Genomic DNA, 13,303 nt, shown 5'->3' with positions numbered 1-13,303 from the left:
TGATGTGATCAGTTTCAAGGAATATAAATGTTATTTCACCGCACCCTCAATATAAACTAATAGGAGCATAAGCTTTATAATGAGTGTTTTGACAATGAAAATGCATCTGGAATCAAAGCACCTTATGCACACAACATTATGGATTGATACTTTTGTAGGGGATCTGTGTGGAAAATGCTCCTAAAATACTGTATATGCTTTGTAAAGGACATGCAAACCTTTCGCAAACAGTTGTCCTCTGACCAATTTGATCACAATGCAATTCATCCTACACCGTTCTAGCAAACATATAGCTATCAACACAGCTATTCATTTGTGTTGCTACTGTTGGAGAAGCATTGGATACATTCACCATTTGCTTAAATACACAGCAAGTTAAAGAAAGACCATCACAATTAGTTTGAGTAGGGGTTGTACTTTTGAATCCAAATATGACAAATCCTTTACACAGGAACATATACAGTAGAGTATATTCACAATACAAACCAGTAAAAGGGTATTACATATGCATTGCCACCAAGTGTTCTCAAAAATGTGCATTTACAAAGATAACTATTTTCTCCAACTTTTTTCACAAAAATGTTCTTGCCAAACTGTGTTCACGAAAAAGCAACATTTGCACAAATCCATAAATGTAAATTAAGATTAAATGTTGTTGAATCAAAGCCAGTGTTTCATCTGATAGTAGCATCTGTTCCTCTGCAACTTGCCTGAGTGGTGACATCAGCAAAGACTGCCTTGTGTCATGGTAACCCTCCCTTAGGATGGTCCCTCCTGAGATTACACCTGCCACAGAGGTGCATTTCTGTCAAATGATCCCAATAAAGGCACTTTCAACAATGTGTTTAATGTTTCCTGGAGCAACGATCAAATATTGACAGTGTGCATAATTTGACCCATATGTGTAATGAGACCCTGGACAAGTTTCACCAATGCATTGATTCAATATACAGGTCAAACTTCATGCCAGTGTACTGTCATAGCTTTTGCTCAGTCTGAGAGGGGCGAGAGGTGATTTGATATGATAATTTTAATTGTCCCCCAAGGACTTGAGGTAGTAAGATTTTTAATGGAAACCTGCCCAAAGTAAGTGTCATTTGTCTGTGGATTCATCTTCTGTTCTATCCCTAATATGTTGCTGGTCATTTTATCTTGTAAAAGCATAAATTAATTAATTAATTATTTTTTCTATATTCTGTGGGAGGAAATAATGGGCAATAAAAATGTGATTTACATAGCATCAAAAAAAAAAAAAATTAAGGATCTGTTGAAGAACCATTTAGAAAGTAAAGCATGTGACTTTTTGGGAATTAACCAGCACGAACAGGACATCGATATGAAAGAAATACGATACAGTATTTGCAGTACCTAAAGATCGTTTTGTAAATTCACGATTGCGTTTAAGTTCGTTTTCACTATTTATTTTTATTTCTTATATATTCATTTCGGACGAACTAGTACTAACAGTATTATGTTCTCAATAATCAATAAAACAAGAATCTCTAGTTACTTAGGCTAAATCGCATTGTGCCAGCGTCATAATAATCATACTCATTTTGAGGATCACGCGTAGCCAAAAAACGTAAAGGAACAAACTTTGGTATAGCCTACTATCTTGCAGTACGACTTATTTCCAACCACAAGCAAACTTTTAGTTTTCCAGGATGCAGTAAAATACAGATACAGTTCCTGGAATAAAATCAATCTAATATCCTGATTTTAGGAACCTCCCATTATTTTCCAGCGGTCACTTATCCCACTTTTAAGGTTCAGTTTACAATAGAACTAAAACCGCAAACCGACATACAACAGGCTATACACTGAATTTACAGACTAGCCTACATGGTCAAAAACTTAAATGAAAATATTCAAATACCAATCACAAAAAAATAATATTAACTAATGATAGCAGAATACTTGTATTTACCGTCTATCTGGAGCGTGACTTGACAGGCGCTGAAATGACATTTTATGCAACCTTACCCTCTATTGTTGAAACAATCACGTCGAAACAAACGTTTGGCAAGGGTTTTGTGCACGCTTACCTCTCCACATAGAGGTAGGTTCTCTTTAGCCCCTGATACCCACTGGAGCAAGCTGAAGATGAGAGCGCGGTGAATTACGGCGGAAACAGTCGTATAACCCTTGGAAAAAACGAAGTGTCCTTTCGACTGTCCCTTCTGTTCCATTTCAGTTCGCATAAATGACGACCCCTCTACACTAGAACGTACTATGTTTTATAAGTGCGGTTTGGATTATTATGGTACTTGCGCCTCTCTTCCACACTACACTGCTAAAGTGCTTAAGCGTTTGCTTGAGTAGGTTACATTTGGATCCACCGGCTTCTGACAGCACTGGCGTGACGTAATGAGTCTGCTTTGACAAAGTGCGACTCGGTGTAAATGTACGTTTTTTAATTTTATAAGTTAATTTTAAAGGGGGGGATTAATGTGCTATGAACAGTGAACAGAAACAACATAAAATTGATTTTGCGCATTTGATCGTCGTGATATTATCAACTGTAAATAGGCAAATTAGTAGGCTAAGTTCAACAACAAAAAAATGTTTTATTGTGTGTGCGTGAGTGCGTGCGCGAGCGTGTGCGTGCGTGCATTGCATGTGTTAAACTGAATTTGAAGATGGAAATTACCGGAGATTAAAAAAAAAATTAATTAATAAGCTAATGCAACAGCAAGAGAGGTTCACAACGTAACATTGCACACAACTGTAATATTACAACGATGAAATGTGGCAACAATGTGGAAATATTCTTTCTTAATACATTATGTAGCATATAGGCGATGAACAAATATGTCATACATGATATGTATCTTGCAAAACCAAACTGTATTTCCAGCTCAATAGCGGACTTACAACAGAAGAAATATTTGTTGAATATTACACTAAGAAATACTCTAATATAACTTGAATACTTAACATTCAACTAATTTGTCTGGAGTCTATAAATGTTGTCACACGTATTCTTGAAATTAACACATTCCTTTAGATAATAATGCACCAATCTGTAGAAGTCATTTTCCAGTCCAGAAAGTTGATTTCAGCAGAAACGCTGCACTATTCTCCCAGCTCCTGGCATAGCAATTACATACCCAATAATTGACAAACCCTCAAGAACACACTGCATCCGCACAACGAAGACACTTTCCTCCTCACGATGATATTCTGTTATTGTTGTCGGTGAGAGGTCTAAGGTGAAAGGCAATATAATAATGGGGTCTGTACACAACGAAGTGTAATATTTTTGCAATTCAGAAATGTTAAACTTGACATAAAAAATGATCCCAAAACATTTGGTTGCATTTTTCCCATAGATGCAAGCCCATGAGTAACTCTACACACAAAAAGGTTTGAAAAAAGGTAAAAATGCAAAGGCTTGGTAACTCAGTGGGAAATAACAAAGAAGAAACAAAATTATTAGTTAGCCCACGATAGAAAAGAAAATTCTATTGGATACATTGACGGTGACGTAGTTGCCACAATACTGCAGAGAACTTTACCTTTAATTGACGTTTATACTAAAAATGCATGAGCAAATATGCCCATCGTGGTTAAAACAGAAATTTATCGCGACAGATGGGGCCATATTAGCCAGCGTTATGTAAAATCACTTTACACCATGACAAAGGGAAGTGACTAAAGAGAGTAACCGTTCATTTCCGGTCGGGGCTGAGAGGATTGTTGTGTTCCTCCATCCTGGTATTTGTCTTCATCCTGGTCTCTCCGAAGTGCCCGGACCCAAAACAGGAAGTAAGTATCAAAATCAAACCTAAAATTCACGGTCTCTACGGGGAGATACTCTGTGATGGAGATTAATGCTGATAAATCAAAAAATAATGAAACGCAGTCAAAAATTAAATGCAGGGTTGGCGATGCTGCTTACATAGACATCGCTGACTGGCTTCCAGAGGAATATGGCGTCTGTGAATTTTCTTCTTCTTACTTTAGCTAGATAGCTAACTTGTTAGCAGACTAGCTAGTACCTCTATTTAAACATGGCGGAATTAGCCAACGTTAGCTAATCAGCTTTCCATTTGAACCAAATAAAGTCACGCACTTTATCGCTGTTTAGTTATGCCAACTAGCATAACGTATACCACTACCAACTTGTTTCTCAGTTCATGGGCTAATTTAGCTAGGATAACTAGTCACCCAATGCTTGAGACAACGTCAGAACCACACACACTGCTTTCCAAGTGGCAGTCGTTGTCCGAATGCTAGCTAGCTAGCTTGTAACGTTGATTCAATGTGCCCGTATCACCAAATGATTTTACAGCTGCCTGGTGAATTCACGTCAGTTGCATAAAATTGGTGCAGCTGGTATCTAGCTAGCTAATAGCTAGCCTAAATTAACTTGGACAACAACAGACTTGCTAACTACTAAGTTAGTTAATGGGAGTCATAAGCTTTTCAAGCGAACATTGTTCTGCAATGATTTTATTCTGGGGAAACTCAAAACTGGTATCATTGGATGATGTTCCATGAAAGCACGCGTGTTTACTTGGTATCATTTCTCAATTCACATAAAGTTAAGAGTGTAAATCAATATCACAAGAAGACAAACGTACCGAATAACTGGAATGCAACGTTACTCTTAAAAGCACGCGGCTATTCCCATTGCGAATGTTATTTTGGTTTGCAAACTGACAGAAATTGCAGCACGTTTTCTTACTTTGTCATTCGAATGGTTATTTACGACCTTACTGAAGGACATGAACCATTTCGCTAGCTTGCTAAGTAACAAGGTAGCGAACCCTGTGTGGGCTGTCCGTTCCACACATTGATTTTCTTGCTATTAGAATGTAAGAAATAAGAATGTTTTATTCTCCAGACTGAGCATGAACACAATTGAGGATGACTCAGGCACAGTGACTTTGGAAACAGTGAACTCCGTTACACTAACCCAGGATACAGACGGGACCATAATTCTGCACTGCCCTCACAATGGTAAGGCTGGTAACACACTGTTTTCTCTGGGGCAATGTTGAAAAATCATGGTTTAATGCCAACAATAGTAGGTTTCATCCGGGCACCGTTTCCTCCCAAAATCCGAAGACATGCAGGTTAGGTTAATTAGAGAGACAAATTGCCCCTAGGTATGAGTGTGTGAGTGAATGATGTGTGCCCTGCGATGGATTGGTGAACTGTCCAGGGTGTGTTCCTGCCTCTTGCCCAATGCATGCTGGGATAAGCTCCAGCACCTCCCGTGATCCAGACCAGGAATAAGCGGGTATAAATGATGGATGGATGGAGCAAGTTCAAAGCCCAGAGTCTAGACAGAGATGTCAGTTACATTTGAAGGATGATAGTTTTTTTTCTAGTGGCAGTGTTCAGTATTATTAGGTATCAGTTATTTTATGACTGCCTGAATGTAGGGTACCATATTCCCATAATGTGTATTACTACAACTAAGTGCTCTGCAACAAAGCCGGATAAGAATTGCCACTACTGGTTTTGTTGCAGATGCTGAAGAGTTGGGCTCTGATGACACGTTGGAGCCTGCGCACAAACGACTCCATCTGTGCAGCGAGGACGAGCCACATGTGTCTGGATCTGCCCCCAGAATCTCTGTCGTCACTCTCCCCAGTGAGTCTGCATTTCATCCATTGTCACCTGTAAAAGCACATGCATAGCGTCTATGAATAAAAATGACTTTTTCAGAATTGAGTGTGTCCACGGCATATTTTAAGGGTTTCTACATATTTGTGCAAATATGTATATATTTGCCTGTGTGGAAATGGGTGATACGTATGAGCAAAATTGATCTGTGTGCTAAATTAAAAGCAGTAAATCAGCATGAACAACAGTGAATACAATATGAATTGTCCTATGCAGTGTGGACTGTGCATGCTTTCAATGACCTAAATACATATCCGGGTACATGATTGTGAAACTGGAACCTGACAGATTTAATTCCTTTGTTAAGTTTCAGAGAAAGAGGAGAGTTTTGAGGTGACCATGACGGCCACCACAGAGATGACAGAGAGTGATATAAGTGAGGGAGCTGTGGCTCAGATTCAGGTACTCTGTGACCTCAAGGCTTCTTACTACCTTACTAATTAGTAATTGTGACCATTGCATGTTGGTCTGTATTGTTGGACTGCATTACATGTAATGCTAATTTGTATCTGAAGATACTCATTCATATTCTTTGCATGTCTGCTTGTTTCTTCCTGCTTAACTGAATAAATTGTAGGCAGAACTCAGTACAAGAAGTTTATGAAAATATATAACAGTAAAATTAGTGCTTAAAGCTTTGCTTCAGTGTAAGGCCAGTACAATGTCAGTTTATGGTATGATGCACAGATATTGCAGAATGCTGACTTATTCTTCCCTCAGAAGACCGAGGAGGTATCTCCCGTCAGTCAAGCATGGTTTACAACAAAAGAGGACAAGGACACCCTTGTTAATAAGGGTAGGTCAGAAATCTGCTTACTGTAGCTAAGGAAAATGTTACTGCACTTTACCAAATCTGAAGGATTTTTTTGTGGTTTCATTTCTGCAGGTCACAAGTGGAAACAGGGTATGTGGTCAAAAGAAGAAATAGATATTCTTATGAGCAATATTGATCGGTATCTGAAGGTAAACATTGATCTTAATACGTAAAATTTTCTCATCATGATTTGTCTGACGTATTTCAATTTCTGAGATAACATGCATCCCATGGGAAGTGCATGGTGTCTCTCCCCCCCCCCCCCCCCCCCCCACCCCCAAATTGTAATGATTTGGCTTGAAAACAGCATGTGCAAAAACATTTTTGTCAAAGGCTAAATTATATTCCATCATGCCCTGCTCTAATTCATCCTGTTCATGCGTCCCTCTTTCCTCTTCAGAGTCGAGGGATTCAAGATCCTACCGAGATCATCTTTGAAATGTCCAAAGATGAGAGGAAAGACTTCTACAGAAGCATTGCATGGGGCCTCAACCGCCCTCTCTTCGCGGTGTATAGACGAGTCCTTCGCATGTATGACAACAGAAACCATGTTGGAAAGTGAGTGTGGCGTAATTCCACCGGCTAGCATGAAGTTCTGGCCTTCATTCTACCCTGTTGCACATGGCTTGGTTAAACCAGTGTTACCTGTGTGGAATTCATTCAGTCATGTCAGTCCTCAGTATAATTTGATATGTTTCCTAAGACAGGGATTGTAAACTTAAATGGTTTCTTTTTTTTTTGTAATCACAGAGGTAATAAGGTCACCAAGGACTTATGTTGTTGTGGCTGGTTACAGTAAGGCAGTGTTGACAGTATGTACTGAATGAAACATATCAGTTTACGTACGCAGTTCTGTGAGTTTCTTTGCCTTTCTGTTAGTTTGAAAGCATGTTTTTCCTGTTTGTACAGGTACACCCCTGAAGAAATAGATAAGCTGAAGGAGTAAGTATTAAACATGGATTTCACAGTAGGTTACCAGTATTAAAATTGCATTTTGAAGATCTGTAAAAAAGATGGTTTATAAAATGAGTGTGTTCTATTTTTTCAGACTGAGAGTGAAGCATGGTAATGACTGGGCTACCATTGGAGCTGCGCTGGGGAGAAGTGCTTCCTCTGTAAAAGACCGGTGTAGGCTGATGAAGGACACCTGTAACACAGGTTAGTGTGCTTCACAAATGATCATTGAGCCCAGTGGAATTATGAGTAGGGAACTGACCACCTTCCCCAAATTTAAACCTGACGTGGGGTGATGTAATGACTTTGCGGCTGACAGGCTGTTGTAAAGACCTTCTCTGAAGGCCTGACACAGACAGTTGTAATGGCTTTGTCTTGAGGGCGGATACTGGCTGGAGCAAATAATTATACCCTGAGGCTGACACAGGCTGGTGTCATGTTCTTCTCTCTTAGCCTGACACTGGTGGTTGTAATGGCCTGCTCTCAGAGGCTGACACTAGCTGGTATAATGAATTCCTCCCCGAGGCTGACGCAGGACCTTCTCTATGACAGGGAAGTGGACAGAGGATGAAGAGCGGCGGCTAGCGGAGGTTGTCCACGAACTGACGGGCACGGAGCCGGGCCACACCGTCACCCAGGGCGTGTCCTGGGCCTCCGTGGCCGACCTGGTGGGCACTCGCTCGGAGAAGCAGTGCCGCTCCAAGTGGCTGAACTACCTCAACTGGAAACAGAGCGGAGGGACAGAGTGGACCAAGGAGGACGACATGAACCTGATCAAACGGTAATGCTGCTCCCTCTGTCTTCACATGCAGGTAGAACAATCCATCACCTGCACACACTGAAATTTCTGCAAACAAATGTATCAGTTTACAATATATTAGTTTACAGAAGACCTGTGGTAGGACACTGAGAAAGCAACATCCAAGGCGAACATGATTTGAGCACATAACTAAGCAATCGGGTCGGACTCATTGTGTCTGCTGTAGGATTGCGGAGCTGGAGGTTGAGGATGAAAATGAGATCAACTGGGACATCCTGTCGGGGGGCTGGAGCAGCGTCCGCTCCCCTCAGTGGCTGCGCAGTAAATGGTGGACGATCAAGAGGCAGGTCGCCAACCACAAGGACCTCCCCTTTTCAGGTCAGTGGCACTTATTCAGTGGAGAAGTCCCCCAGTGGATTAGATCAATGCTGTTCTTTGTCCTGAAATTTTAGGTGGCAGTCACCAAATCTGTAACTTATAGTTACTGGAGGAGAGGATTGCACAGTCGCTGAATCTTTGACCTATAGCTGTTGGAGAAGATGGCACAGTCACTGAATCTGTGGCATATAGTTGCTGGAGGAGAAGATTGCACAATCATTGAATCTGTGACCTATAGTTGCTGGAGGAGAAGATTGTACAGTCACTGAATCTGTGACCTATATTTGCTGGAGGAGAAGATTGTACAGTCACTGAATCTGTGACCTATAGCTATTGAAGGAGATGACACGGTCACCAAAGCTGTGTTTTGAGTTAAGCACCTTCCTCCCACAGTGCTACTCAAAGGTCTCCAGGAGCTGGCGGAGAACCAGCTGCCTTTCGGTAAGGTGGTGATGGCGGCACCTCGGCCCCCGGGCAGCGGCTCGCCCTCGTCCCTCCAGCAGGTCCAGATCCGGGTGGCCCGCCTGGACGAGAGCAGCAGCGCCTCCCACAGCCCTGTGGCGGCACTGCAGATACCCGTACAGATCCCTGTGCAGATCACGCATGTCGGTAAGCTCTCGATCATCTGAGTGAGTAGGCTGGGAGTTCATTTGTTTGAGTGGGTAGGCTGTAGGATACAATTTGGGATACAATCTTGGGATGCAGTGTGTGTATGAGTAGGTAGGCTGTAGGGTGCTGTGTCTATGAGTAGGAAGGTTGTGAGGTGCAGTGTGTGAGTAGGTAGGTTGTAGGGTGCAGTGTGTATGAGTAGGTAGGTTGTGCGATGCAATATGTATGAGTGGGAAGGTTGTGGGATGCAGTGTGTATGAGTGGGTAGGCTGTGGGTCACTGTTTATTAAAGATGCATCTCGCTGTCAAATCTATGCTTGTATCCTGTTTCAAAAGAACCAAAAGTATTATTGGCACCCCCACTGTCACAAAGCTTCAAATGAGATGTGGACCACTCTCCTGTTTGCCATTTCATCTTAACACTCATCTGTCTCTCTGTCTATGAAGCACCCTCAGATACCTCATCGACTGCTAATGATGCAGAGACTATAACGCTAAACGCCGGAACCCTTCAGACATTTGAAATCTTACCTGTAAGTTTTGCACAAACAATATATCATAATACTTCCTCAAGGACTAAAACTGGAAATATTGCGCAAGGACATCATTGTAATGTCTCAGCGTTACTGCTGTCGTTGACATCTGGCCTGATGGGTGCATTCCCTTTGCGTCAGTCTTTCCACCTGCAGCCTACGGGCACTCCTGGGACGTACTACATCCAGACGGGCTCCAACCAGGGCCTCCCGCTGACGCTGGCGGCCAGCCCCACCGTCACCCTCACAGCGGCCACGTCGCCCTCGTCCCCGGAGCAGATTATCGTACACGCCCTGTCCGTGAGTGAAAACCTGCTGCTCTCACCGCTGCTATCGGGCTGCTTGATCTTCACTGTGCTGGGCTGCTGCCCTGTGATGTCACTCCATGTTTGAATCTGAAACTAGCTAGTGAACCGTTCTACATTTCTGTAATTCAGGAACTGAAACGTTAAGCAGTATCAACTAGCTATAAGTGTGACTTTCATAGTAGTGAATGGTTAATGGAGGCAGGGCAAACCTTCCAATAAAAAGTGGATCTCTGGACATTTTTTTGTTGGAAATCACAGCACTGACTTTAGAGTAAAATGCATACATTTGTAATTATACAGTAGAAGGGGTAAATTGTAAGCGTGACAGTATTTGTAAGACTAATTATCTAGGTGCCCCCTACTCTAGTGAAGATTTATTGTTCACATGTTTTTTTGCTTATCCACTAGCCGGATAACTTGCTCAGCTCCAATGAGAACGTCACTGTGCAGATGTCCCACCCCGGCGTCATCATCCAGACAGTGTCCTCGGATGACCTTGCCTCCGCGGAGTCCCTCAGCCAATCGGCGCTAACCGTGGAGCAGTCCGTATTGGCCAGCGCAGAGGATGCTTCGGACGTGAACCTGGAAAAGGTGGGCGCAGAGGCGGGGAGCCCCCAAAGAGAAGGGGCGGAGCAGGAGGTGATCAGTGGCTCAGAGGGCGCAAAATTCCTCCAGAACCCTCAGGTGGAAGCTCCGGGTCACCTGACTGAGACGGGGGATGGGCAGGAGCACCTGACTGACACCTTCTCAGCAGAGGTACAGACAGCAATGACCCAACCTCACCTTTATCATTCTCATTCACTTCCATAAAACATGTGAAGACACTTCAGAGTTTGATAGGACAAACTAGTCTATAGCAAATTTGAGAGACCCTGTATGTGGCTTTGTGTTACCACTTCAAACTTTGCCACAAAGAAGTGGACCTGGGCTATTGCATTCAAAGGCCAGTGCGAAACAAAATGAGTGTCTATCTGCACACTTTCGAGGAACTGACTTTTTACTTTCTCCTGACAGACTTTGGGTTCTCCAACCATGGAAGAACACGTGGTGGAACGAACTGTAGGAGAGGGTGCGGTGATGATCGTCCCCTCCCCCAACAGCTTCATCCAGACCGCCGATGATATCGACAGCGACAGTGTCCTGCCCTTAACCACACTGACAGGTAAGATTAATGCCACTGATTTTATAGATTCTAATGTGAAAATGCCTTTCATGTCATTGTACTGGTTGTGAAGGCAGTGGCTCTGCTTGTGGGAGGTGGTGTCTCTCCCCCAGGATGAAGAACCATTCCTCAGACTTGTACAGTATGAATGTCTCTTGAAGTTCACTCAGCATCCGCAGACATGCTACTTTCAACTGGGCATGTAGTGATTTATACGTGTCAGTTTGCATAGACTTTGTACTGAAACTGACAGGCTGTGGGCACACTGTTCTATATTACAGATCCTATACTTGAAAATCAGGGAGAGAGCTCTGACTGACAGGATTGGCCTGTCGCACAACAGCTTCGTGCCAATGAATTGAATCGAAGTGGATGGACCCGAAAATGAACAAAATCACTACTGTTGGGAGCATGGGGGAGCCTCGGTTCTGAATCGCCAATAGCTTCTTTCTGTCGTGTTGGCAAACCCCAAATTTCTAGGGATATGCAAGTCTGACATTTTCTTCCTTTTATACACTAACGGGTGGAAAGGCAACCGTGATTTTCTGAGTTGGTCTAGACAAGAGGTCTTGGTATTGAGTTTGTTGAAGGTTTGTGGGGTGCCAAGTCAAATCCTGTAATATGGAAGATGACTCCTTATGCAGTACTGTACATCATTGTTACACTTATTTTATAAGTCAGAGGAATCACAGTGCTGGCAGTTGAGGCTGCAGTGGCAAATGCACATGAGGAAAGGGCACATGCAGTTCCTTAAAATGTACTGTAGCTGAAGACTAACGGGTTTCAATTAATATCGTGGGCGTGTCGTTTGAAAGATTAACCTATGCGACACTTAGAACTCTGCAGACAGAAAAAAAAAAAACTAGTCTATACTTCTAATAGTATATTTGCTCTTCAGCTCAGCTTTATTACAAAATCCTGGACCTAAACTTTTTTATGTAAAACATTATTTTCCTTTAGAGTTTCTGCTTTTTTCTGCTGGTCTGGTCTGAAATGCTTATTTGGATTAACTACTTGCATTATTCTTGCAGTGGGTTATGATCATTATCTGTGAACTCCTGTTTACTTCCTTTAGCTCAAACCTAAATAATTTAAGCCACTGCTGATGAAGGCCAGATCACCCTGGATTGTGCAAAGACAGCATCGCATCGTGTGACAGGCTAAGAAAAATTGTTACAAGGTTTACCATTCAGCCCATATCAGCTTGTCCTTTGCCTGTGGTTGAGACTGAATTCTAATATGGCTGTCTGCCAAGTATCCCAGTCTCTGATACTACAGCAAATCCCAACAGGATTCTCTGCGAAGAAATATTTCTTAGTGTCAGTGTATTTCAGACTCATTTCCACCTATATCTCGTGGTTCTGCTCAGCCTTGAAATAACATTTGCAGGCTAACTTACTCAGACCTTTTCTGAAGTATTTCAGGTAATCAGGTGATGATGAAGCTGAGGCAAACTGTGCCACTGTAACATTAATGCTGGACAAATGAAATACCATGTGGACAAAACCCTCCCATTACTTTGGGTATGACGCGGTTCATGTCGATAGTTCACAGGCAGGAGTTTCCCCATTACCAGCAGTGCAGCAGTACGTCTCACTTAATGTCCAGTAAGAATTGTATACGGTACAATTCATTACCATCTATTGTACGTTGGTCCTTCTTCAGACATTATTTGTAATGTGAAGTTGCACTGGGTTCACTGACAGGTTGCATTGCATAGTGTCTTGGAGCAGTGGCAGGTAATTGGGGGGGCACAAGGTTTTGTGGTCATCCGTTGTGCAGCCACATCAAAGGTCTAGAAATGAAGACTCATTCATACTAGGTCTAACTTAGCTAAACATGGTGCTGAAGTTATATGTTATGTGAGGTTTATTTCCTCTTGCAGCTTCAATGATGATGCTTACAGCTTTGATTTGTCCATGTTGTTAATGAGAGCTTGCAACACATTATTTCCTCTGTGTGTTTTCTAATGAATGTGTACTTTATCAGGGTTTCAAATCTTGCACTGGTCCTGTGTCTTTATTAGTTACAGGATGTTGTCACAGCTACTTCCAAAAGCCTGTGTAGACTAGTACAATAATTTATCAGAGAAATGGGGTTGTTTGTATGGTTTTGTGTTTATTTATTAATTAAAACTTTATAAAGCAA

At 42.2% G+C, this 13,303-nt stretch overlaps 2 protein-coding genes across 5 annotated transcripts in view; one reads left to right on the top strand and one right to left on the bottom strand.

Moving 5' to 3' along the window:
- The window catches only part of elapor2 (endosome-lysosome associated apoptosis and autophagy regulator family member 2), a 23,795-nt gene extending 19,577 nt beyond the window's left edge, over positions 1-4,218 (bottom strand). Inside the window, exon 1 of one of the 3 annotated variants that reach the window (XM_035427091.1) lies at positions 3,902-4,218. Coding sequence is in view for 1 of the 3 variants with exons in the window: in XM_035427089.1 (XP_035282980.1) it covers positions 2,046-2,201 (156 nt within the window). In the remaining 2 variants the exon portion in view is untranslated. Of the gene's footprint in view, positions 1-1,927; positions 2,011-2,045; positions 2,494-3,901 lie in introns of those variants that run through there. The other 2 variants (XM_035427089.1, XM_035427090.1) reach the window with 2 other exon arrangements.
- On the top strand, positions 3,676-13,303 carry dmtf1 (cyclin D binding myb-like transcription factor 1). Of its 2 annotated transcripts, none has more exons than XM_035427096.1 (17): positions 3,676-3,768; positions 4,850-4,965; positions 5,482-5,604; positions 5,945-6,039; positions 6,361-6,433; positions 6,524-6,600; positions 6,852-7,009; positions 7,361-7,393; positions 7,500-7,609; positions 7,958-8,186; positions 8,392-8,543; positions 8,937-9,152; positions 9,600-9,685; positions 9,827-9,985; positions 10,402-10,749; positions 11,008-11,155; positions 11,437-13,303. In XM_035427096.1, the coding sequence occupies exons 2-17, from the start codon at positions 4,857-4,859 to the stop codon at positions 11,472-11,474; spliced, it is 2,154 nt and encodes a 717-aa protein (XP_035282987.1). In that variant the 5' UTR covers positions 3,676-3,768; positions 4,850-4,856; the 3' UTR covers positions 11,475-13,303. The 2 variants fall into 2 exon arrangements, with proteins under 2 accessions (XP_035282987.1, XP_035282986.1); XM_035427095.1 differs by having other exon boundaries at positions 6,358-6,433.

The sequence above is a fragment of the Anguilla anguilla genome, chromosome 7 (genome assembly GCF_013347855.1).
Source record: "Anguilla anguilla isolate fAngAng1 chromosome 7, fAngAng1.pri, whole genome shotgun sequence".
Taxonomy (NCBI): domain Eukaryota; kingdom Metazoa; phylum Chordata; class Actinopteri; order Anguilliformes; family Anguillidae; genus Anguilla; species Anguilla anguilla.
This window is presented reverse-complemented; position numbering and strand designations above follow the sequence as displayed.

Bases quoted from the DNA above. Each gene is read 5' to 3' on its own strand.
- dmtf1 (XM_035427095.1), top strand. From the start codon at position 4,857: ATGAACACAATTGAGGATGACTCAGGCACAGTGACTTTGGAAACAGTG. The intron at 6,434-6,523 runs GTAGGTCAGAAA...TCATTTCTGCAG, and splicing joins GGACACCCTTGTTAATAAGG to GTCACAAGTGGAAACAGGGT. The intron at 8,544-8,936 runs GTCAGTGGCACT...TTCCTCCCACAG, and splicing joins CAAGGACCTCCCCTTTTCAG to TGCTACTCAAAGGTCTCCAG.